This window comes from Ostrinia furnacalis, unplaced genomic scaffold, assembly GCF_004193835.3.
Source record: "Ostrinia furnacalis isolate ACB-3 unplaced genomic scaffold, ASM419383v2 OfSCF7590, whole genome shotgun sequence".
Classification (NCBI taxonomy): Eukaryota; Metazoa; Arthropoda; class Insecta; order Lepidoptera; family Crambidae; genus Ostrinia; species Ostrinia furnacalis.
Window position 1 is genome coordinate 155,657 of NW_021137829.1, and position 26,900 is coordinate 182,556.

Sequence of the window (26,900 nt, forward strand, 5' to 3'; positions counted from 1 at the left end):
TATAAACAAATTAACATAATATATTTTAAACTTGTCTTAAAATATTTGCTATCATTATTCAAAATATTCATTAACATAGGACGAAATTACGACACTCATTTGCAAGACATTTATTCCTATTATAACATCGTAATGAACCGGCTCATGGGCTGAGTTAGCGCGCGGCCAATTTGTAACAATTTCTCGGAGCAAAGATCAACGTTAAAATATAACCGCGGCGCTAGTTTGATACACACGCAGACAAACGACCTCATAATATATCACTTCAACTATTTTATGACGAAATGAAAATATCTTTGTGGACAAACTGAGGCCGTGAGATTCAATTAACATTTCTAAAGTTAAACTAGAATTATTCATTAAAATATTTACAGTTATTGTCATTTATAAAATTCAAAATGCTAAGTGGGTCAATTACTAATTGGAATGGAGTTGCTATTATTACATGTCATTTTTAAGAGTTATTATCTTTCATTACATACTATTTTATGGCACTAATGTTAATTATATTTACATTATCTTAAATGCTCGAATTATTTGGGTCAATGAAAAGGTGGTAAACGGTGGGTAGGATTAAGTAAGTCGGAAGGTTCCCATTGGAATCGCCCCAAGCCGGGAGGCTTTCGAAAAACATTATAAAAGACCATAATATTCCTCTGTAAGATACTTTCTATCGCTTGGGCATCACCCTACGAAATGAGGTGTTTTAGAATTGGATCAACCAATTGGATAGTTGACACCATTACTTATAATAACACAATACTTATCTAACAAAACATTGTTGCCCTGAAAGCAGTTAGTTTTCAGTTTGCTGTAAAATTCATAGCTTTAAAATCAATTGAGTTCGCGAATTAGTGACGTCATTTTACCTTTGCTATTGCCTATCCAAAATCTGTAGGAGAGTGGCGTTTTATAAAAAGGGACAGCTAACAAAAAGTATAACGATTGACTAGTGGTGTCAACTACCGTATTTTACACTATGCCCTATATTGACCGTAGTATTAGCCTGTAGAAGGGGTCTTAAAACCCAGGATGCCCCATGTTGACCGTAGTATAGCCCCCTTGGTTAAGAGCCCGGCTGCCCCATATTGAAGAGCAGTTTGAGGTCGTCGATGGACAGCTTGGAGTTGGTGTGCTTGGCGCCCGTCAGAACGTTCTCGGCCAGTTCCAGTTTCGCTTCCTGCAGCTTGCGGATGCTCTGCTCTACTGTATCCACGCACATGAACCTGGGAAACAGTGTTTTGGATAAATATACTTTAAATATTATAGTAATAAATCTTTGGACAATTTCACACAGCGCCAGCTAGCCCCAAAGTAAGCAACTTAATGCTTGTGTTATGGGTGCTAGCTTAACGGATATACTACTTATATATACTTTTTTTTTTAAATACATAAATATTATACATAGTCACACCCAGACCCGTCACAGAAATTAAAATTCATCATTTCAATTTCTGCCCGGCCGGGAATCGAACCCGGGACCTCTCGGCATAGTAGTCCGTTCTGAACCACTACACCAAACGGCCAGATAGAAGTTATAAAAAGTCATTGGAGCATTTCATGTATTTCTAATGCTGCTGGCTGGGGCCACACTACCTTAACCGTTTACCGCCCCGGAATATTTATGGCATTAAGTTACCGCTTAAATTACTTAGGATAGTCAGGTAGTTTGGGTGCACAGATCAAGAAATGGTATGTGTGTGTCAGAATAGTAAACTTTACGATACATTTGTTTGCCAAACCGAAATGAAATTGATGTAAATACTTGGCAAAGCGGGCGATGGTCATCATAATAATAAGTCTACATTTATAATATACTCGATGGAATAGTTTTGAATAGAACAAAGTAGGTATGCGATCGCTAACATTATATTAAGCGACCTTTGGCAACTAATGTTGAAATATTTGAAGTAATATGTTTACGTTCGCTGACGAATTAAAAATGCTCGACTGTGGTCGCATCTCAAGAAGCATTATTTGGAATGTTTTCGTAAAGGTGAGTACACAGAGTGTGCAGGCCAAACTATCACACAATAACATTAAATATTGTAAATGTAGATAGTAGAGAAAAGTATTTGCAAAACATTCAAGGCACATTACATTATCAAGAAAATGACAAATAATAGGGTCGAATTAATAAAAATGACTGTCTAACCAAACAATGGGAACTAAAAGCTTCTTTATACCGTGGTTAAACCCTAATTGAACACTATTTTTAAGTGACATTTCTATACCAAACATCACTTTAAAACAGGGTTCAACTATGGTGTAACTTTTATTAAAATAAAGGGGTGAATGTACACCCATCTTTACATTAACGACACGCGTCCACAGGTGACGGGCGTGTGCTGGGGAGTCTCCCAACGTAATAAATCTATTTCTGTCTGTTCAAAGGGATTTCTGTAGGTGATTCAAACTAGCAAAATACATCAAAAGTATGAAGTCAACTTTATGTTAACGTTATATTAGGCTACAGTTTTGCAAATCGCATTTATTATTATTCCTAGATCAGTTTGTTTTCGCACTGTCAGAGCAATTTAATGCTGAGGTTATGTGCAATCAGAATATAATTATGCCGATCCCAAATAAGAGCATTATAACAATCCAATAATCCATTTGATTCAATCCTTTATATCCATGTCCCTTCTTACATACGGGGGTCTCATTACCCAAGCCGGGTCTATGTTTGAGACTATAGATTGTGTAAGACCTTATGTACAACATGGAATGCAATAAATATCATGACTATTGACCATATTTACCTTTGTCGCCCCGGGCCTCTCACTGGCTTATGCTCGTTTTCACCATCAGTCCCTAATTTTTTAAGTGCCCCTATGGTAACATATAACAGGAATTTTGTTTTCATAGGGGTCGCTTAAAAATTAGGGACTGACGGTGAAAACGGGCATTAGTGCGCCACTGTCCAGCTAGTATTTAATTATGCGTATACTAGCGCGTAATTGTGTTGCTGTCGCGCTCGCACACTCACTGCGGGCGCGCGTCGCACAGTCGCGACAGCAAAATAATTACGCGCGAGCGATAAGGATGGGTAGCTTGGGGTCATTGGAAAAAATTCTGCGTGCTCACGGACCAGGATTTAACGTCTCCTCACCTGTATATGTGCACGTGTTTCTTCTGCCCCACGCGGTAGATGCGGTCCTGCGCTTGCTGCTCCAGTTGCGGGTTCCAGTGCGGGTCCAATAACAGCAGGTGGTTGGCGCCGCACAGGTTGAGGCCCACGCCGCCAGCGCACAGCGATAGGAGCATCACCTGTGCATAAACACAGGGACAATTTATTTAGTTGCACAGGTTTCGTTGTGGTTGTTACCACAACGTAACCTGTGCAACTAAATACACAACTAAGTGCACAGGTACAAAAACAAATCAAATACAGGTTCAAGCCTATGCCGCCCGCGCACAAAGATAGCAGCATTACCTGTGCACAAGACAGGAATAATTTATTTGCACAGGTTACAGTCTGGTAACAGTCTGGCAAATCAAACACAGGTTGAGGCCCACGCCGCCAGCGCATAGCGATAGGAGCATTACCTGTGCACAAGACAGGGATAATTTATTTAGTTGCACAGGTTACGCTGTGGTAACAGCACAGGTACACAAACAAAAACAAATGAAACAGGTTCAAGCCTACGCCGCCCGCGCACAAGGATAGCAGCATTACCTGTGCATAACATATCATTTGCACAGGTTACATTATGGTAACAGCACAAGTACACAAATAAATCAAACACAGGTTCAATCCTATGCCACCCGCGCACAAAGATAGCAGCATTACCTGTGCACAACATAATTATCATTTGCAAAAGTTACTTTCTGGTACTAGCACAGGTAAAAAAACAAATCAAACACAGGTTCAAGCCTACGCCGCCCGCACGCAGAGATAGGAGCATTACCTGTGCATAACATATTATTTGCACAGGTGACGTTGTGGTACTAGCATAGGTACACAAAAACAAATAGAAAATCTTGATCGGATAGTTGTGGAAATTCGTGGGGAAGCCTTTGTCAAGCAGTGGACGGCATTAGGTTGAAGCCTACTCTACAGTTGCACTATCCTCACCAGTTGGCACCACTGTCTTCGCCACTAGCAAGTGACAGTGACCTTACTGTACAATGGCGCCAATTGCTAAGCAGCAATTTGTATCCGCACGTTCCCGCTCAGAGTCACGCTGCGGATCTTCATGCGCGTGAGCTGTCCTTTGATCACCCATGGATAAGTGGAATAGACCCTAAATTTGGCCCTGGGTGGTAATCCGGCATCGCTTGTTCCCAACGAGTCACCCCCAAACGAGTAACAGGGTTACGGAAAAAAAATCCCATCCAGTCACACCCCTACTCGATGGGACATCTCTTTAAAATGTTTGCTGCACACTGCCGTCGCCGCTCCGCTTTCAAACAGCTTGTAATCCGCCAGTGTGGCAGCTCACTAACAGTGCAGTCAGTAACAGGGTTACTCGTTGGAAAAAAAAATCCCATCCAGTACATAGTGTGTACATCCAGTACATAGTGTGTACATCCAGTACATAGTGTGAACATCCAGTACATAGTGTGTACATCCAGTACATAGTGTGAACATCCAGTACATAGTGTGTACATCCAGTACATAGTGTGAACATCCAGTACATAGTGTGTACATCTAGTACATAGTGTGTACCTGCACTCCGGAGCCCGCTCAGAGTCACGCTGCGGATCTTCATGCGCTTGAGCTCTGGTGTCTTTTGATCACCCATGGATAAGTGGAATAGACTCTAAGTGCGGCCCTGAGTGGTGGTAATCCGGCATGTTCCACCACCGCCTCTGTGGTCTAGTGGTAACACCACCTGCTTCAGACGCAGAGGTCCCGGGTTCGATTCCCAGTGGGGGCAGATTTTTCTGTTCGGTTTAAGTTGGTGGTAGGGCTTGTTCTAAGTCCACCTGGCTAGCTACCACCGTCTTACCTAAGTCTGTCGCCATAACAACAATGTTAACAGCATTGTTGTGTTCCGGTAGTTAGAGGTAAGATAGCCAGTTCCTCCGTGGTTGAGGATTCCGGATGAAGCTCGCTTCCACCTTAGGCCTGATCGTCACTTACCATCAGGTGAGATACAGGCCAAGATAAGATAAGAAGCGTTTATTTGCCAGAATACAGGTTATAAATTTCTTACAAAAAATGTTAGTACAAGTATTCAACCTGCATGCAAGTGTGCAAATACAAAGAGCTTCCTCGTTGTGGATAAAAAAAAAGAAATGTTGTCTGACCTGGACTCCGGAGCCGGGCTGGTTGAGCGCGGCGATGAGCGGCGGGCGCGCGCCCACGGGCACGTTCCCGCTCAGTCACGCTGCGGATCTTCATGCGCGTGAGCTGTCCTTTGATCACCCATGGATAAGTGGAATAGACCCTAAGTGCGGCCCTGAGTTTGCTGGATTACCACCAATCCAGCAAGTTGCGGCAATCCGTCGATTGTCCCTCACTATTGAGCTCAATTAATTTTAATGTACCGCTTAAGCTTCCACGTTCCAGCAAGTATGTCCCCTTCGCAACAAAGTTTAGTAAAACCAATCTGGGTTACCACGTCACCATGAGCAGACTGCAGAGGGAGTACAACAGACTGTGCAAAGCATGTGACGTTGACATTTTTTTGTTATAAGCCATTGAAATTTAGGCGCGCTGTGTTACAGAGCGGCAGCAAATACCTAAATAGTCACTGTTTTTCTATTGGTTAGTTTTTAAATTCGCAACTGTCCACATTGCATGCCGTGGCAGCCTTTAATTAAAACAACACTTAGTTCTAAGCACTTTTAGTTATAGTAATTTCATGTATGCATGTCTTGTTGGTTGTCCTAATAAATAAAATAAGAAATAAATAATGTTGTCTGACCTGGACTCCGGAGCCGGGCTGGTTGAGCGCGGCGATGAGCGGCGGGCGCACGCCTACGACCTTCATGCGCGTGAGCTTTGGTGTCCTTTGATCACCCATGGATGCGTGGAATAGACTAAATCCAGCCCTAGGTGGTAATCCGGCATCGCTTGTTTCCAACGAGTCACACCCAAACGAGTAACAGGGTTACAGAAAAAAAATCCCATCCAGTCACACCCCTACTCGATGGGACATCTCTTTAAAATGTTTTATCCCAACGAGTCACCGCTCCGCTTTGAATCCGCTTGTAATCCGCCAGTGTGGCAGCTCACTAACAGTGCAGTCAGTAACAGGGTTACTCGTTGGAAAAAAAAATCCCATCCAGTACATAGTGTGTACATCCAGTACATAGTGTGAACATCCAGTACATAGTGTGTATCTGGACTCCGGAGCCGGGCTGGTTGAGCGCGGCGATGAGCGGCGGGCGCGCGCCTACGACCTTCATGCGCGTGAGCTTTGGTGTCCTTTGATCACCCATGGCCCATGGATAGGTGGAATAATATAGACCCTAAATGCGGCCCTGGTTGGTAATAGAGCAGCGTCTGACCTGGACTCCGGAGCCGGGCTGGTTGAGCGCGGCGATGAGCGGCGGGCGCGCGCCGACAGGCACGTTTCCGCTCAGAGTCACGCTGCGGATCTTCATGCGCTTGAGCTGTGGTGTCCTTTGATCACCCAAGGATAAGTAGAATAGACCCTAAGGCTGCGTTCCACCAGAGATGTGCGATGGCAATGTATCGTGCGAGGATGTCTAGCTGTGCTGTGAAAATGTTTGGGGGTTTCCACCAACGCTGTGCGAGGAAAATGTGTCGTACGAAGATGTCACAGCTCCGCTAGTGAAAATTGTATGGTGCGAAGATGCAGTTCCTTCTACTTCCAACGAATTCCGTCTATGGACTGACTGGTACAGTATGCGGAAACCTCGCAACAGTCGCAACACATCCCTCGTAAACATTTTTCGTTTGTTTTGTATGCGCAAAAATCTAACTCCGCTGACCGAGGCGAGGTAAATGAAGCGATTCTATTGATTTACAAACACATCCCTCGCTACGCATCCTCGCACATCTCTGGTGGAAACGCAGCCCAAATCTGGGTGGTGGTAAGGGGGCAGCGTCTGACCTGGACTCCGGAGCCGGGCTGGTTGAGCGCGGCGATGAGCGGCGGGCGCGGTCCTTTGATCACCCATGGATAAGTGGAATAAGACTCTAAATCCGGCCCTGAGTGGTAATCCGGCAAGTTGTCTGACCTGCACTCCGGAGCCGGGCTGGTTGAGCGCGGCGATGAGCGGCGGGCGCGCGCCCACGGGCACGTTCCCGCTCAGAGTCACGCTGCGGATCTTCATGCGCTTGAGTTCTTGCTCCACCAGGCGAAGGACTGACGTCCACTGCGACACCACTACTGCTTTCTCATCTGGGTGACAGAAAATAACTATTAGGTTCTTTTTTTTGTGTCAGGAGGCAAACGAGCAGACGTATCACCTGATGGTAAGTGATTACCGTCGCCCATAGACACCCGCAGACCCAGGGGCGTTACAGGTGCGTTGCCGGCCTTTAAGGTGAAGATACGCTCTCCTCTTGAAAGCTTGCAGGTCGTATCCGTCAGGTTGGAAAATTGGCTTTTATCTCCTTGGTAGATCGATTCGCACGCAAAGTAAATTAATTTCTCGGCGTAAGAAGTCGACAAGATGAGCCTTTGCCTTCAAAGATATAAGAAACTTAGGCCCGATTTGTCTTGTCAAAGTCTATAGAATTTGACAGCGGCGGAGGCGTGGCGCAGAGCGGAGAATAGTGGAAATAATGAAATCTTATTGGTTATTCCAAATACATCTCTGCTCCGCTCTGCCTTGGTGAAAACCGGGCCTTACATCCATGGTCAAGGTAAGAAGAGAACAGACCTCGTTCCATTTGAGATTGGGGCTTTGATTCCCACGTAAGGCCCGGTTTTCATCAAAGCGGAGACGAGAGAAGATGTGTGATGAAGCTGTTATTGCTATCTACGAATCGTGTGACGTCTTCAGGTATTCGAGGTGCTGGGAGATACATGATGGCGCGGCCACCGCTGCCAAATTCTATAGAAAAATGAGTCCACCTGACACATCTCTTCTCATTTCCACCGAAGCTGAAAAACACATCTCTCGACTCCGCTCCTCTCCACTTTTTTTATTACTTGTCAAATAAATATTTTTTCTTTCTTACTTTCTCCGTCTTGGTGGAAACCGGGCCTAAAATTGAGTAATAACTCAACAATATCATGCGCTGAACGAGATGATTTCGTGCAGGGGCAGTAATTTACCTTTATTCTTGAAGACGTTTTCCCTGAGGCAGTCCATGACGGCCTTGATCTTGGAGGACTGACGCGCCAGGTCAAACACCGGGTTATTGGGCGCCAGTACCGAGCGGATGGCTTCGGCCACGGTCGTGCTCTCTTCAGGACCATCATCCTCATTCTCTTTGTTGTCTCGGTTCTGGAAGAAAACATGCATCAAAGTTAGGATATAATGACGATGAAATGCGTAGACTGCTCTTGATCGTTTATCAAAAGGTTTTACTGTAATACTCCGATAGTAGCATTTTCACGCGCCTCTGAAATTTTTGGTCGTGGAAAACGCGGGGTTTGATCCTAGCAATCTGAGCGTCATTATTGTAGTGTGCGTGTGCACTCATGGATAATTTAGCGTGTACCGATAACACTCAAACATTAGCGGAAGAATGGTGGGGCGCGTCTTCGTGGATGAAATTACGATTAATACACTCTACCGTTTAGCCGCCCGCGTGCTCGCAATGAGGCGATTATCACACTGCGCCGCGCTCTGCCGCGGTCCGCGTGATTTCATATAAAAAGTCCCGCGCGCAGATGCGTTGCCAGTGTGTTGTGCCGCGTGTGTTTTCTATACAAACTGAGGTACTTGCATACAATGATTAAATCTGACGTCCCGCGTACCGCGACGGAGTGCGGCGCAGTGTGATAATCGCCTGAGCCCGCATGGCACACACTTGGCACACTACTGACCTCCCTGCCAGCCCGGGCGTCGTCGAGCGTGAGCTTGTCCAGCTCGGCCAGCAGGCGCGGCCTCGGCTGCAGCACGCTCGCGATGAGCCCGCATGGCACACACTTGGCGCACTACTGACCTCCCTGCCAGCCCGCACGTCGTCGAGTCGTGACAATTTTGATTCTCAAAATAAGTTTCGTGCAACCACATCGCATACTAAGTTCACTTTACGACACGTTCACAAGGGCGCTGTTATAAAGCCTGGTCCGTGAGCACGTAGAATTTTGTCCAATGACCCCAAGCTACCCATCCTTATCGCTCGCGCGTAATTATATTGCTGTCGCGACTGTGGGACGGGCGCCCGCAGTGAGTGTGCGAGTGCGAGGGTAGCTTGGGGTCTTTGGACAAAATTCTACGTGCTCACGGACCAGGCTTTAGTTTTCTCACTAAATCTTTTGATGGCGATTCAGGTACGCAAACGATTTGAACTCGAAAGTTTGTCGTGTTAACAGGCCTGTTCATCTCCGCGAGTTTACATCGAAAACAAAACACGCACGATTGCCCCCTACAAGAGTACTATTCGACAAGGCCTCACATACGAGCGAACATTGACTCACGCACGCGTATTCTTGTGTATGATGGAAAAAAATAAAGAAAATGGTGTACTAAATACTGTGCAGTATTTAACTGCCTAAATAATAATAAAAACACAGAATGTACTTTTTTAAGTTGCCTCAAGACACTGAGAGGTAAATAAGTAGTTGATATTATTCATGATAATTCATGCTAAATCATGTATTTCCTCCGCCATTTTCTGCAGATTGGCACCTCACGTCACATCATTTTACCGAAGTCAGCCCTATAGCTTCGGCGCAGTACCGATCACTGACGTTTGTCAACAAAACTTCTGACAAACTTGCTTGACTCTTGAGACAAGCTAAATTACACCATATTGTTAATGACATTGAGCATACATTTTTTTAAATACCTTCGCGAAGTAAAACTTCTGTACGTAGTACTTATTATTATTCTGTGGTGTTAACCGTACTGACCTCCCTGCCAGCCCGCGCGTCGTCGAGCGTGAGCTTGTCCAGCTCGGCCAGCAGGTCGGCGCCGGCCGGGTCGTCGCTGGCCGCTCCCTCTGCGTCGAGCATGCTCGCGATGAGTCCGCATGGCACACACTTGGCGCACTACTGACTAAAGCCTGGTCCGTGAGCACGTAGAATCCCGTCCGTCCACAATCACTGTGGGCGCGCGTCGCACAGACGCGACAGCAATATAATTACGCGCGAGCGATAAGGATGGGTAGCTTGGGGTCATTGGACGGGATTCTACGTGCTCACGGACCAGGCTTTAGAGGTGGTGCGTATTTACGCGACCAGGTTTTAAAACCAAGTTTCAGCTTCCAAGTGCGTAAACCAGTTTCCAGCCCCAAATACTCGCAACACCTTCAAGGGTTTTTACTTACGACGCCAAGACGCACTCAGTTTGTCTCGGCCCCGTATGAAAATAAATACGTCCCAATACTAGACTTATTTCTTTACAATAAGGAATACAATCGCTTAGAAACCTTCAAAGTATTTTTTTTTTCAAAAAAAAAATTAAATCCTAGCCTAGTAGTTTTAGAGATCAATATTCAACAAAATGCTTTCAAAGTATTTTACTTTAAAGTATGTAAATACCTGGTATTTGGCTCTGGTTGTTATACTTTAAGGTACAAGGGCGCCTTGGTCCTCGATTTAGCAAGTACGATCCATGCCTACTACTGACCTCCCTGCCAGCCCGGGCGTCATCGAGCGTGAGCTTGTCCAGCTCGGCCAGCAGGTCGGCGCCGGCCGGGTCGTCGCTGGCCGCTCCCTCTGCGTCGAGCATGCTCGCGATGAGTCCGCATGGCACACACTTGGCACACTACTGACCTCCCTGCCAGCCCGGGCGTCGTCGAGCGTGAGCTTGTCCAGCTCGGCCAGCAGGTCGGCGCCGGCCGGGTCGTCGCTGGCCGCTCCCTCTGCGTCGAGCATGCTCGCGATGAGTCCGCAGTGGCAGCACACTTGCCGCAGCCGCAGCAGGAGTACGAGAATTTCATGGGATTTGACCGGTTTTGCGCCTGAAAGGGCAAGTAATTTTGATAATGTGAACTGACGACAAAGCGACAAAAAAGGCTGACAAAAGTGACTGAGTTTCTTACGCCACTTCTTCTCAGGACCAGCCCATATGTTTCTATATTTGGGACGTGCATGTACACGTCAAGGTAAAGCCCCGGAAAGGACCTAAGTACTGAATAAATGATTTGATTTGATATACATCTGTTCTATATCATCTAGTGCTTTCAGCAGATGTTTCAGACGTAGCAATATGCACTGAGCGGCGTCCATTGCGAAGGTAGAAACTGTGTCCCGGTTGCGATAAAAATTTTCAACTTCAATGCGACCGAACGATGAACGAATATCAGCTTTAACAAATCCGTATCGCGATGTCGTTTTGACAGCTAGTTCAAACGATGTTGTAACGTAAACGGAGCGCAACTGCGCCTTTACGTAAAAGCTGACAGAAAGGTAAAGTACCTTTCTGAAACGCAAGTCAAATGCATCACGAAAATTTGCTGTTTTAGTAATTTTAGTTACAAAAATAAGGTTTTCGGACTTTTAATGGAAAGTGCATAAATCTGTTGTTTCGTCTTTGTTAGCACGGAAACTTTACCGAGATACCGAATTGCTCATCAGCTGGAATGAGAATGGAGCGCAAGTCGCGCGCGACTGGAGATGAAACGCAATTGAATTAGAGACATTACAAATTAGCCACTTGGGGGCCCTGGTACTGATCCCTCGTCATACCTTGCAGCGCGATCATCTTCTTGTGCATGGCGGCGTAGGCGGAGTCCTTCTCCGGCGGCACGAAGCCGCCCGCGTCCGCCTGCTTCTCCGCGCGTTGGTGCAGGAACTGAGCGAACAGCGTCTTGGAGAACACCAGCACCTGGGGACGGAGATATCTCTTAACAGCTGTAGTAAGGTCTAAAATTTTCAGTGTTTGTGGACTGTACGCCACCAAACCAAGCACCTATAGGCAAAGATGGCGAGACATCGTAATGCGAGGTATAGACTCTTTAGACTAGCAATAAAACTTGCAGAAGTTGACTTCCGCAAGCTGTTTACCACTGTAAATAGCTGTGGCAAGCCAACTTCTGCAAAATTAATACATAGTGGTGACATCTTGCTGTAGTCAACTTCTGCAAGTTTTATTGCTAGCCTGAACCTCGCTTAAGGCAAGCAGCATCCGCCCACAACTATCCACACTCGTGACGATAACTGAGAAGAAATAGACTGTAAACAGATAAGTTTCAAAGTCTGATGGATCTCCTCATATTGCAACTGCCATGTTAGTCACAAATTGGGATTTACTAATCCTGCCCTGCTGCCCCACCCACTTTTTCGTAGACCTGCATCTAATGCCCTGCTGCCTGTCTCCTGGTAGTCCTGCGTGTCCTGCCTACCTCCTGGTAGTCCTGCCCTGCTGCCTGTCTCCTGGTAGTCCTGCGTGTCCTGCCTACCTCCTGGTAGTCCTGCCCTGCTGCCTGTCTCCTGGTAGTCCTGCGTGTCCTGCCTACCTCCTGGTAGTCCTGCGTGTCCTGCCTACCTCCTGGTAGTCCTGCCCTGCTGCCTGTCTCCTGGTAGTCCTGCGTGTCCTGCCTACCTCCTGGTAGTCCTGCCCTGCTGCCTGTCTCCTGGTAGTCCTGCGTGTCCTGCCTACCTCCTGGTAGTCCTGCCCTGCTGCCTGTCTCCTGGTAGTCCTGCGTGTCCTGCCTACCTCCTGGTAGTCCTGCCCTGCTGCCTGTCTCCTGGTAGTCCTGCGTGTCCTGCCTACCTCCTGGTAGTCCTGCCCTGCTGCCTGTCTCCTGGTAGTCCTGCGTGTCCTGCCTACCTCCTGGTAGTCCTGCCCTGCTGCCTGTCTCCTGGTAGTCCTGCGTGTCCTGCCTACCTCCTGGTAGTCCTGCCCTGCTGCCTGTCTCCTGGTAGTCCTGCGTGTCCTGCCTACCTCCTGGTAGTCCTGCCCTGCTGCCTGTCTCCTGGTAGTCCTGCGTGTCCTGCCTACCTCCTGGTAGTCCTGCCCTGCTGCCTGTCTCCTGGTAGTCCTGCGTGTCCTGCCTACCTCCTGGTAGTCCTGCCCTGCTGCCTGTCTCCTGGTAGTCCTGCGTGTCCTGCCTACCTCCTGGTAGTCCTGCCCTGCTGCCTGTCTCCTGGTAGTCCTGCGTGTCCTGCCTACCTCCTGGTAGTCCTGCCCTGCTGCCTGTCTCCTGGTAGTCCTGCGTGTCCTGCCTACCTCCTGGTAGTCCTGCCCTGCTGCCTGTCTCCTGGTAGTCCTGCGTGTCCTGCCTACCTCCTGGTAGTCCTGCCCTGCTGCCTGTCTCCTGGTAGTCCTGCGTGTCCTGCCTACCTCCTGGTAGTCCTGCCCTGCTGCCTGTCTCCTGGTAGTCCTGCGTGTCCTGCCTACCTCCTGGTAGTCCTGCCCTGCTGCCTGTCTCCTGGTAGTCCTGCGTGTCCTGCCTACCTCCTGGTAGTCCTGCTCTCCTGCCTGTCTCCTGGTAGTCCTGCATCTCCTGCCTACCTTCTGGTAGTCCTGCATCTCCTGCCTACCTTCTGGTAGTCCTGCGTGTCCTGCCTACCTTCTGGTAGACCTGCATCTCCTGCGGCGCCAGCGTGACGGGCCGCTGGTGGGCGGAGCGCGGCGGCAGGCAGGCCAGCTGGCCGGCGTCCTGCCCTGCTGCCTGTCTCCTGGTAGTCCTGCGTGTCCTGCCTACCTCCTGGTAGTCCTGCCCTGCTGCCTGTCTCCTGGTAGTCCTGCGTGTCCTGCCTACCTCCTGGTAGTCCTGCCCTGCTGCCTGTCTCCTGGTAGTCCTGCGTGTCCTGCCTACCTCCTGGTAGTCCTGCCCTGCTGCCTGTCTCCTGGTAGTCCTGCGTGTCCTGCCTACCTCCTGGTAGTCCTGCCCTGCTGCCTGTCTCCTGGTAGTCCTGCGTGTCCTGCCTACCTTCTGGTAGACCTGCATCTCCTGCGGCGCCAGCGTGACGGGCCGCTGGTGGGCGGAGCGCGGCGGCAGGCAGGCCAGCTGGCCGGCGTCCTGCAGCTGCTGCTTGGTGCGTCGCAGCAGGATGCACCGCATGATCGTGCTGAGACGCTCCTGCCCGCCTTGGCTTTTGTTGTCGATCCACTTTTTCCACATCTGGTGGGCAGAATATACAATTTACTCGAATTTTAACACAGTTTAATCAAATTCAGATACACAAGTTTATGCAACAAAGAGATAGGTACAAGAATAATTAGCAAAAAAAACAACAAATTGAAAAGGTGGCAGATATTCAACCACCACGGCTTAGCATCACGGCTGCTCTTTTCCGAAGTGTCATATGAAAATCATCAAAGAAGAACGGTCACGCCCCATACAAAAAAAACCCAGACCCGACAGAAACGAGACATATCTCAGTTTTTTTGTCATGTCTTAATTAGTTAAATTATATATTTTTTATATTCGAAATCTATGTATAACACCAAAATATTACCCTTTGTTTTTGTTCAGGCGCTATACAAAAACTAATACAAAATGCCTATTTATCACCAAAACTGGTAAATGTATGTACCTAAATGTCTATTACAGCTGCTATGGAATGTATCTAGGTGACCTGGAGATACAGCCGGATTATACAGGGTGGATATACATATGGAACGATAAGTGTTCTCACTCGATTATTTCTAAATTATACAAGATATCGAAAAAATAGTTACTGATTCTAAAAGTGCTTCACGAGCTCTTTCAAATGGTACCAATAATAGGTTACAGATTATGGAAGCTGGTAACATTGAATTTTTGGATTTTGTAACTTCTCGTTTCCACCCTGTATAATCCGGCTGTATCTCCAGTTCACCTAGATACATTCCATAGCAGCTGTAATAGACATTTAGGTACATACATTTACCAATTTTGGTGATAAATAGGCATTTTGTATTAGTTTTTGTATAACGCCTGAACAAAAACAAAGGGTAATATTTTGGTGTTATACATAGATTTCGAATATAAAAAATATATAATTTAACTAATTAAGACATGACAAAAAAACTGAGGTATGTCTCGTTACTGTCGGGCCTGGGTCACAAATGACCGTTCTTCTTTTATTGGAGAAAACAGTGTACCCAAGATCTTCAAAATGGCATAGGCATCTCGTGGGGAAACTCGCTTCATCATAGACAGCACCTGCTTCCTTTTCCTTTTCTACTCTTGGCCAGATGAGGTGTTCTACACGGGGGTGCCCGTGAGGCACCAGCGGCGGCGGCCGGGCAGCGTGACGTCACGCGGCCTGCGGTACTCACGGCGAGGTCGTCGAAGGGCGTGACGCGCAGGAACTTCATGAGCGCGAAGAGGTCCAGGTCCTTGTTCTGCACGGGGGTGCCCGTGAGGCACCAGCGGCGGCGGCCGGGCAGCGCGCTGACGGCCAAAGACGTGGCGGCCTTGTGGTTGCGGACGATGTGCGCCTCGTCTAGGATCACGCGCCGCCAGCGTACGCGCATCAGGACCCCGTTCTGCGAAAATTGTAGATTTAAGTCTTATACATGTTATACATGTACATGTTGTAATGTTACAATCTTGGTAGACCTAATAAATAAATAAATAAATATCGCAGGCGCCATATTAAGGCACCCCAACATTAGTGTCTTTCAAGCGTCGCCGTCTTGCCAGCGCTGGCGTCACGTCCGCGCGGCACCAACGTAACGTTTTTTTTATCAAGTAACAGAACTTTTTTACCCCTTTGCGCTCAGCGCAGGCGAGACGACCACCTTCGGACGACAAGTAGTTCAGAAAAAAAAAAAATTAGTACGGGTAGGCGACTGAGACGGAAGTGTCATCATCATCCGCTTTGCAATGGAGGGAAGTCGAACCTTAATTTCGAACTCCTCCTATGTTCTTCTGATTAATTTCGTCCAAAGACAGTTTAACTTTCCCCCGGGACAAACTTGACCTTCATTGGTTGGGTTTTTATGGCGGTCAAGCTGTAAGATACTGGCTACACAGGAGTTGCAGTGGTGGGAACGAGAGGTGGGAATAGTCCCGTGACAGGGAAGTACGTGTAGTATCCCTTAGCACATCTCGCGCTGCATGATATTAAAGCCTGGTCCGTGAGCACGTAGAATCCCCTCCAATGACCCCAAGCTGCCCATCCTTGTCGCTCGCACGTAATTATGTTGCTGTCGCGCTCGCACACTCACTGCGGGCGCGCGTCGCACAGTTGCGACAGCAATATAATTACGCGCGAGCGATAAGGATGGGTAGCTTGGGGTCATTGGACGGGATTCTACGTGCTCATGGACCAGGCTTTACACGTGGTGAATGTGGGGTCACGTCTGTCGCTGGCGGTCAGGCGATACCTCGCGCGGCGCGCAATGTGACGTCATCTCAACCACTTAATGCTGCATCGTTACGTCACTATGGCAATGGAGTCAAGATTACCTACCTTCTCGGCATCTCGCTGCAGGATGTTATACGTGGTGACGACGAGGTCGCTGGCAGCAAGACGCGCGTCTTGTGCTGTGACGTCATCTCGCATACTCTCTGCTACACCATCACTATGTAGCAATGGAGTCAAGATTACATAGGTACCTTCTCGGCATCCCGCTGCAGGATATTATACGTGGTGACGACGAGGTCGCTAGCAGCCAAGCGGTGCGGCTGCGCGTCTCGCAGTGTGACGTCATCTCACCCGCTAAATGTTGCATCGTCATGTCACTATGGCAACGGAAGCTAACATACCTTCTCGGCGTCTCGCTGCAGGATATTATACGTAGTGACGACGAGGTCGCTAGCAGCCAGGCGGTGCGGCTGGGCAGCGCGGGCGGCTCCGTGATGTAAGCATACCGACAGCGCATGTGGCGTGCAGTGTGACGTCACTTCACCCGCCCACTGCTGCATGAGAGACGCCGGGCACACTACTAAAGTGCCGCCGCGCGTCACTGTCGGAGGCAAGTGTCGACATAGCATTAGGGAGTTCATCCTTAAATGGTAGAAGAGGAATGACTGAAACTGAGTAAGATAGTTTTGCTTTCCACCACGACAGTTTCAGATGAGTTTCTCCTTCTTGTCGTCGACAACAAACCTACACAGCGTCAGCCCAAAACTCCGCCACAAGAATGGCGTTGTCAGTAGCCTTCATTAAATCTTCCTGCGTGCAGTTGTTTGGGCACGCAGGGCAAGGCTCTCTAGATGAGTTTGAGCAGTAAAGAGTGAACGGAAAAAAAAATAGAATCAGTGAGCGAGTGATCTCTTATGATGTCCACAGAAAACTCGCTAAACCTGGCGCCCTCATTTGTGAGTCATTGAACTGGCTCATTCAGCGGTGGTTTCACAATTTATAAAAATTGACGTCATATCTCTGAACGAATTTTTTTTGCGACAAAAAGGTATCTTAAAACTTGAGACATTTCGTAAGGTACGAAAATACACCAAAACTTATGAAATAAAAACGTGACAAATAGACAGAATTTCTAAAAATAGTGGAAAAATTCTCAGCTATGTCAAAGCGACTTACTTTTGTTTTTGCCCTTTGCTTCCTCGTCGTCGTCGTCGTCGTCGATGCTCGCCTCCTTGTCGGTGAGGATCAGCGAGATCATCGTGATCGTCTTGCCCAGACCCATGTCGTCGGCTGCGGACAAACGCATTCACTTCGTTTATGTATGACAAGGTAAAATTGTGAATTCCGTCAGATTACAACCCACTGTTAGTTTACAATCTCACACGTTATATTGTAAACTGACGGAGTTGCCATGTATAAGTGTCATATTTGCTGTAAAGGTTAAGGTTTTGGTAGAGTGGATCCCATTTTTCCGTGGAAGTTGAAAAAGGCATCAGGCCTCCTAATTCTTCGGTAAATGGGTTGTAATTGGTAGAAATTGAAATGATATTGATAATAATCCCTTCTGTGGCTAGGTCAAGGGAGATTAGATTGGGGACACTTGGGGACGAAACTTATGATAGATGATAAAGAGGCGGTCAATTTTCAGAAGGTTTCCCACCTCCTGAGGATTATCCGCCTCTTCATTTAGGGCGAGCAGCTGTCCTCCCCTTTCCCTTAGGTTTATCCATGGCCTCCTCCTGGTGCAGTGAAGGCGTACTGTTTCTGGGAGGAGGGGGGTGGGGGTAGCTGGCTTCTCTTCTTCAACTTCTACTCACCCAGGATCCCGCCGTAGGGGCGCTGCGTCTCCCGCCAGCGCAGCCAGGCGAGCGCGTGGCGCTGGTGCGGCATGAGGCTGGAGCGCCTCGTGTAGGATGGACTCACCCAGGATCCCGCCGTAGGGGCGCTGCGTCTCCCGCCAGCGCAGCCAGGCGAGCGCGTGGCGCTGGTGCGGCATGAGGCTGGAGCGCCTCGTGTAGGATGGACTCACCCAGGATCCCGCCGTAGGGGCGCTGCGTCTCCCGCCAGCGCAGCCAGGCGAGCGCGTGGCGCTGGTGCGGCATGAGGCTGGAGCGCCTCGTGTAGGATGGACTCACCCAGGATCCCGCCGTAGGGGCGCTGCGTCTCCCGCCAGCGCAGCCAGGCGAGCGCGTGGCGCTGGTGCGGCATGAGGCTGGAGCGCCTCGTGTAGGATGGACTCACCCAGGATCCCGCCGTAGGGGCGCTGCGTCTCCCGCCAGCGCAGCCAGGCGAGCGCGTGGCGCTGGTGCGGCATGAGGCTGGAGCGCCTCGTGTAGGATGGACTCACCCAGGATCCCGCCGTAGGGGCGCTGCGTCTCCCGCCAGCGCAGCCAGGCGAGCGCGTGGCGCTGGTGCGGCATGAGGCTGGAGCGCCTCGTGTAGGATGGACTCACCCAGGATCCCGCCGTAGGGGCGCTGCGTCTCCCGCCAGCGCAGCCAGGCGAGCGCGTGGCGCTGGTGCGGCATGAGGCTGGAGCGCCTCGTGTAGGATGGACTCACCCAGGATCCCGCCGTAGGGGCGCTGCGTCTCCCGCCAGCGCAGCCAGGCGAGCGCGTGGCGCTGGTGCGGCATGAGGCTGGAGCGCCTCGTGTAGGATGGACTCACCCAGGATCCCGCCGTAGGGGCGCTGCGTCTCCCGCCAGCGCAGCCAGGCGAGCGCGTGGCGCTGGTGCGGCATGAGGCTGGAGCGCCTCGTGTAGGATGGACTCACCCAGGATCCCGCCGTAGGGGCGCTGCGTCTCCCGCCAGCGCAGCCAGGCGAGCGCGTGGCGCTGGTGCGGCATGAGGCTGGAGCGCAGCGCGGCGGGGGCGGAGGCCTGCGCCTGCTCCGGCGGCCGCGTGGCCAGCGACTCGTGTAAGATACGCAGGCGGTCCAGGATTAAGTTGCGCTCCGCCATGTGGGTCGCCATGGCTGGATATGGAAATGATTAACTTTCAGTTCGGAACGTTGGAATAAAAACACTGTACGATCCGAAAGTAGTGGTTCTAAATGTTCTAATACTCAAATTCGACTTTGATCACCTAGGTGATCAAAGTTGAGTCCAGCCAACACTAGTGTCCTTTGATCACCCATTGATAAGAAGTCCACTTTGATCACCTAGGTGAAGTTATCCATAGGTGATCAAAGGACACCAAAGTGTCGCCTAGTCTACTTTGATCACTTGGATGATCTAATCCAGATGATCAAAGTAAAAAAGACCAAATTAAACATCCTGTACATTAGAGTATACATTTCTTTGACATCTAAGCCATGTTTTTTCACATTCGGGTTGGTGGAACTAGAGATACAGCTTTACCTCTGTACATCTACCATGCAAAGAAAGTCATTTAAAATGGTACCCGCGGACAAACTGTCATAAATACTATTTTCACAGGGATGAAGCTGCGGCAAAAGCCCGTTCTTATAACAAAAATAATCCAACGAGAAAGAGAACTATTCTAGAGGAAAGAAATAAAACGAGTAAAGATTCTCTCACTCACCCTGTTTGCCGAACATGCGCGGTTGCACGGCGTTGCTGGCCTTTTGGATGTCGTCCCATGATAGGCCCTTGTCGAACCCATCCCGGGCGATCTCCTCGGCCGTAGGCTGGTCTGAAACAGCAAATTAATTAGTCTATGTCTACAAATACTAGTACAAACTTATTCTGTGAAAAATTCCGTTGTCTATCTATTAAAGTTCATGAGGGCGGCTGAAGGAATGATTGGTCTATGGAATGAATGAGGATTGAGAATCATAGCTTTAGAATATGTATCACTTTTGTAAGACGAAAGACGGAGGACGGTCCAGATGTACGAGTCCGTGAAAGGTAGTTGAACGAAAAGGTTGATAATGAAGATGATTAATAAAAAAAATACGAATCTGGCTTGATGGTCATGTTAGTATGTCTATGCTCCTGCACTCCTGCAGTGGAGACTAAATGACCCGATGATGATGATGATGATTAATTAGTTGCAAACCTGGCTCGACCAGCATATTGGCCACCTTGTCCCCCTGACGGCGAACCTCTCCCTCCAGCGCGGACAATCTTTCTATGAGCCGGACGCCACCGTCCGGTAATGTGCTGACGTCCATGTTTTCCAGCAGATTCTACGGGAAATATACGCTTATTATCTTACAGTTAAATACATTTAAAAAATCATTTTCACACAGGTATTGGTCAATTTCCCAAACCTGTCAGGTCAGCGTGAGGAGTGTCAGCCAAATCCGACTGAAACTGACTGCCGATTGGGCAGCAAGGTTCTGGAATGGAATCTACTTAGAGCGCAATATGGGAAGTCCACTCATAAGGTGGACCGACGACCTCATAAGGGTAGCAGGAAGGCGCTGGATGCAGGCCGCTACCAACCGTTCAATATGGAAATCATTGGGGGAGGCCTATGTTTAGAGTGGACGTCCTGTGGCTGAAATGATGATGATGACATACCCTAGCTCGTAAAGATGATGGCCGTTGGGAAAGAAAAGTTCTCGAGTGGCGACCACGGGCCAGAAGAAGTAGCGTGGGCAGGCCCCCACTAGGTGAACCGACGATCTGGTGAAGGTCGCGGGAAAACCTGGATACGGGCAGCTCAGGACCGCTCGTTATGGAAATTCTTGGAGGAGGCCTTTGTCCAGCAGTGGACGTGCTGTGGCTGAAATGATGATGTTGACATACCCTAGCTCGTAGAAATGTTGGCCATTGCTATGGAAATACTTGGGGGGAGGCCTTTGTCCAGCAGTGGACGAAATTTGGCTGAAACGAACGAAGGCACTTACCCTGATGTTGTGCAGGTCCTCCTTCAAGCTGTTAAGCTTGCTGAGCTCGTTTTCCCGAACGTGCTTCTTGACGTACACCACCTGGTTTGGATAGCTGGGTGGCGCCAAGAACTGCTTGATTGAGGGGTTCCCATTGCGGCTCTGGCTTGAGGTGTCTTCGTCTTTCGCTTTGGGCGACTTCTTGATGCTGGGCGACTTTTTGAGGGTCGGCGACTTTTTTTCCGTCGTCACCTGAGCGATGGTTGGATTTGTTTATAGGTTTTTATTAAAAACAACCATGCATACGAAATCGCGGGCACATACTAATGTTTTTTTATTTTTGTTTGTATGTGATGAAAACCCATGAGCCGATAATTATTTATTTTTCATAAACAATGCTAAAATACGAAAGAAGGTAATGCAGTAGCATCATTTAGAGATATAAACAGAAATTAGTTGCAGGAGCGTTTTAGCGGGTTTTGAAACTAGACGACTCACTAATGTTTTTTTATTTTTGTTTGTATGTGATAAAAACCCATGAGCCGATAATTATTTATTTTTCATAAACAATGCTAAAATACGAAAGAAGGTAAGATACCATTTACGAAAAATACACATATCTACGCATTTTACCTCTATATTTACTAGATGAAACTATTTAATCCGAAAGGAAATCACCCTTCAAACCCCGCGAATCGAGATACAATAGAAATCAATAAAAATGTTACGTTACGCGGTCTTATACGACCGCTTGGGGTTTGATGGACTAGATAAAATACCTTTCAATTAAAATATGTATTTTTAAATACAAAATAACTATGAGATAAGGCAAAGAGATTGTAATAATATATAGAATCCATTATTGGCTGTAAGAACAAAAATACCTGTTTGTATTATTATTATAAAGAGCTGTGGTTTTCTGAATAAAGAAAAATAAAAAATAAACTAAATAAATAAAGTTCCAGGTTAATGTATAAACAGTTTTACCGAAACGTCGGCTTTCGGGCTCCGGGAACCTCTCGGCATTTTTAATTTAAACTTCACTTCATGCAAATAAGTAATTTAATTTACACTGATAAAACAAAACGACACCAAATTAATCAAATTTCGATAAATACACAGTCAACCACACAACACTGATATTTCTTTCGTTCGTTATTTGGTTTTTACTATCTACCCTCATATTTTTTTATAAAATCTGATTGAATACTTAAGGCATAGTCACAATAGTTCAGTTGTTCATTATTAAAAAACTTTACACCTTACGTTTAAGAAAAAAAAATCAATGAAATTAGAGTTTTAGATTTTCGTTTGTTAGTAGGCAGTCGTATAGAAATTATCCTTAATAAAATATGGGCAGTACATTTACAGAAAGGAGTGGAAAACTGGCAACTAAGCCGAATCTCCAGCATGTGTTTTGCCCTACACAATAAACAAAAACATTCAACAAAATTGCCTACAAATTTAACATTTTTTTGTTGATTGTGTAGCGCAAAACACGCGCTGCGCTGGAGACCCGGCTTTACTTAGGCCTCAGCCTCGAACTTAGCGGGCAGCGGGGCGGGAGCGGCGGCGGCGCGGGAGCGGGGCGGGCAACGCAGACCCGTTCTCGAAACAAGCGGGCAGCTCGCGCGGCGCTTTAGCGGCGAAGTGTTGTGTTCGGGGTTGTGTTGTCGAGATATTTGTTTTTATTCGCAAACGAAATGTCTGAACAACGGCGACAATTTTATTTCGATTCAAATTTATTCCTAACGCTCGATTTATTGTGGGCAAAAGAAGGAGTGCGCTGCCCGCTCCCTCGCCGCTGCCCGCTCGTTGCCCGCTCCGGCGCCGCTGCCGCGCCGCTGTTTTCGAGAACCGGTCTATTTGATTTTACGCATAAGATCCTGCCGCTCCCGCCCCGCCGCCGCTCCCGCGCCGCTGCCCGCTAAGTTCGAGGCTGAGGCCTTACGCTCTAAGCCTAGGCGCAGACCATCGATTTTTAGTCGGCCGATAGTTTAGTCGGGCAGTTGATCAGTATGGGCATGTATGGAAGTGCGCACATTACGTCGATTCGGTTTGGCCGATTCTTCATACAATTTAAAATCAGGCACGACTATCGGCCAACTAAAAATCGGTGGTCTGCGCCTAGTCTAAGGCTGTTTCTGTTTAAACACGATGCTTATGAAAAATAAAGAAGTATAAATCAAAAGCTACTTACATCCTCCTCGTCATCACTGCTCAGCGCTATAATTTCCGGCTTGCTATCAATGATAGTGACATCATCATCATCATCAGGAGCATTCTTGTTGTACGAATGCTCTTGCACCAAGTTACTTAAGACCTTATTTTTCAGTTCTTGAGAGTCATTTTCTTTCAAGTCCAAATCTATTATAGAAATGTTTTGGCTGTTTGTATTCTTATTTCCATCGTTGGTGATATCCTTCAATGGACTAGTGAATGGGGAACAAGTAAGCCTAGACGTGTCTTGCTCTGCTTCGGAGCAATTTTCTTCTTCGTCATGTTTATTTTCTTTTTGGTCCGTTTTCTGAGATTTTCGTATACACGTACTGACGTCAGGCAAATCGTTGAAACTACACGCGGAACCGACACGAGAATTTGGTTTGCTCTAAAATAATAATGAAAAATATAGGTATGAAATGGTGTCGTCGTATTTCGCAACCGATCGCACGACCAAACGATGCGATTCCGTCGCGCGACGAAATCACTTTTAAATGATCAATTAAACGAATATTTTTATCGCGCGACGAAATCGCAACCCTAGCTCGCACGGCCATCTACAACGCCTTTTAATTTAAACATAATAATAATCAAACAGTTTTAAACACATGAGAAAGAAAATTATTTAAAGTATAAAAGATTTTCTACATATACTCACATCATCAGACTGTATAAAGTCAGATTCATCATCACTGTCACCATTCTTCGGTGCGACGCCCATGATACTCATCCGCGTCGCTCGGGACATCACCATCTGATCCTCGTCAGGCCCGTCATCATCATCATCATCATCGCCATTTTCGTCCTCATCATTGTCTTCATCGTCCTCAGTACTAGCTTCATCACTCTCATCATCCCCGCTCATATTGTCATCACTTTTTGCAATAGCAACTTTTTTACCACTATCAATTTTTAGCGGTGTGTCTTTTAAACATTTAACTTTTCTGTTTTTGTCGTGTTCTATAACTATAGAATTTTCAGTGTCAGAATCCATGAGGATCATACGTTTCTTTGATTTGAAGCGTCCGATGAATGAGTCGGAATTTGAGTCGATGGACTTGGGCCTCATCGGAGGCCGACGTCTTGGCACCAGCTCTGGGGATACTTCCTCTGTTGGTAAACAATATGAAGAATTTGAACTTAGGTTGGAAATAGAAATAGTTCAAAGTTTGAATAAAGTTTGCAATTATGTATAATATTATGGGAGTTCAAAACTCCTTTTAACTGCATGCTTTGTAGTTTTACATTATTTTCAGGGTATATTCCTGTGTGCAATAGTGTGCATGTACGGACAACAGCACAAGTCATAGACATTTTTGTAGCTGTAAAATAGAATCTATTACAACCAAATAAGACAGTGTTTAAGTTGACATGCTGTTCTCATCTGTACACCACTCACCTTCTTCTTCATCTGATGAGCTAAGAACTACTTTGTTTGGTGATGATGGAGACTGCCTTCTAATGCTACCTCTATTGCTACCATCTAAAATACAAATACAATAACATAAAATCTTATTTACTTCACACATAGAAATATTCTAATAAGTATATGTTGAAAAGTTAGTACAGTTCCTGAAAGGGTATTTTTCCCTGTAGAATAACATTCTCCTGATAAGAGTAAGTAGAAACATGAAACAAATCAGAAATGAACAGTGGATTCCCCTCTATTTGTAAGAAAGAATAATACTAACCATCATCGCTGCTTAAAACTACATGCTGGTTTTGAACACTGCTTCTTTCGACCACGGACTTCAGTTTAGATAACGGTTCATTATCTTCTTGGTCTGTTTCTACAACAATGTGCATGAAAGTGAATAAAACACTTGAAATGTTTACACCCTTAATGAGATTGTTTGTCTCTCTTTAATAACTTTTAAGCTTTAGTAATAAATTAATAACATACCATCTGAAGTAGATTCTTCGGATTCTGCTACAAATACAGTCCTATTCTTAGAGTTAGGTGTTTTTGCTGATGAGAAAGGTTGGGCTACAACCAAACTATTGTCAATAATTTCGGAATCTGAATCACTGTCCATTTCAGTTTTATCACGATACTCGAAAAACGAATTCTCCATGATGTAAAGAATACGATTAACACTTTTATCTCCAAAAAATATTGAAAACACTAAAAAATGTGTTCTTTGTTTACCATTTCAAAACAATTTTTGAAAATAAATGTCGTTGTCAACGTTTTGTTTCATCTCATTTTACATTTATTTCAAAATATTATTTTCCATAAACGAAAGCAAAATTAATTGAAAATGGTAAAATTTTTGCTATATATTACATAAATAAATATCATGAATAGTTCACACTTCGGCCTTATCAGTTAAAATTTTATAATTAGCTAAAATTGTCATAATAACCCACGAAACTAAACGATTTATTTTTTCTTAAAATGAAACAAAAATAACATAGTGATGTGTACTGTGAAATCATCTATGAAATATCATCACATGCTTGATTATAATGTGATATCAAAATATGTATTATTTCAGTTTTTATTTCCAGTGGACTATGTGGAGGCAACCATATAATACAAAAGATAGCCATTTCCTCTGTTGGGTAAGGCTTCTCATTGTGGATGAAAAAAACATTTATTCAAAATAACAGACAAAATTCCACGCGAGCGAAGCCGCGGGCGGAAAGCTAGTATGTAATAGAAAGAGAGGTCAATAAGTCAAAATGACTAGCATGCAACTACTCGCGTATAAAAGTACAAAATATTGCCCTTGCCTTGTATTTATATTTTAAATATTTGTAATTTTGTCCGTTCCCACTTTGAGTTTTTTACAAAACGTGAAGAATCATGTCCACAATACCATTTAAGAAATAAAAATAAGTTAATGATACCAACCATCCGCCTAAATTTATCCTCTTCAAGTACTTATAATATGGCCATAAAGATTTATAATAAATTGCCCAATTATCTATTGAAAGAAAATAATGATAACAAATTCTCAAAAGAACTAAAAGAGCTTTTAAGTACAAAATGTTATTACACTATAAAAGAATATCTAGATGATAAAATAAGATGAGTCTATTAATCTAATAATTAAAAAAGCCTCCTCTCTTATATTTTATATTTTAAATTGCAGCGCCCAACAGGGTCCATAATTAACTGTATTATCACACTGTAACACCTATATTACCTACTATGTATTATGGAAGCAATAAACATATTGAGTATTGAGTATTGAGTAAATTGTAATCACGCACTTATTACAATACATACATGATTAGTCCGTATGCGTACTGGCGATGTATATTTTGGAGGAAGATAATTGACCTAAGTCACTACAAAGTATACGCGAGCAGTACGCAGCGTATGCGTACTGGTCGTGTATAGTTTGGAGGAGCTTAGTAAAAAAAGTCATATCCAAACTATACTCGATTAGTTTCACACCATTGCGTTCTGGCTATGTATAGAATGGAAAGACGCTGCAGGAGCGCGACAGGCCCTTGATCACCGTCACCCTCCAGCCTTATAGGGACCCCAATATACTAACTATCCCCCCTATTTTACCCCTTTTAGATTGTAAAATACCCCCCTATTTTACTCCCATTTCTACTTAGACCACTTTTGGGTCTCCCCAAC

General features: G+C 46.3%; 1 protein-coding gene across 1 annotated transcript; it reads right to left on the bottom strand.

Annotated features, from left to right (window-relative positions):
• Positions 1 to 25,471, bottom strand: lds (transcription termination factor lodestar). The gene is made up of 19 exons (XM_028322016.1): positions 25,206 to 25,471; positions 24,994 to 25,092; positions 24,702 to 24,785; positions 23,961 to 24,412; positions 23,283 to 23,690; positions 21,104 to 21,334; positions 20,308 to 20,437; positions 19,831 to 19,941; positions 19,061 to 19,261; positions 17,466 to 17,579; positions 16,691 to 16,890; positions 15,256 to 15,465; positions 13,559 to 14,113; positions 11,733 to 11,871; positions 10,809 to 11,005; positions 8,205 to 8,376; positions 7,159 to 7,322; positions 3,113 to 3,270; positions 1 to 1,226 (listed from the first exon to the last, which is right to left on the bottom strand). Exons 1-19 carry the CDS (start codon positions 25,375 to 25,377, stop codon positions 1,067 to 1,069), a joined length of 3,957 nt encoding a protein of 1,318 aa, XP_028177817.1. The 5' UTR covers positions 25,378 to 25,471; the 3' UTR covers positions 1 to 1,066.
• Positions 25,472 to 26,900: the final 1,429 nt, after the last annotated feature.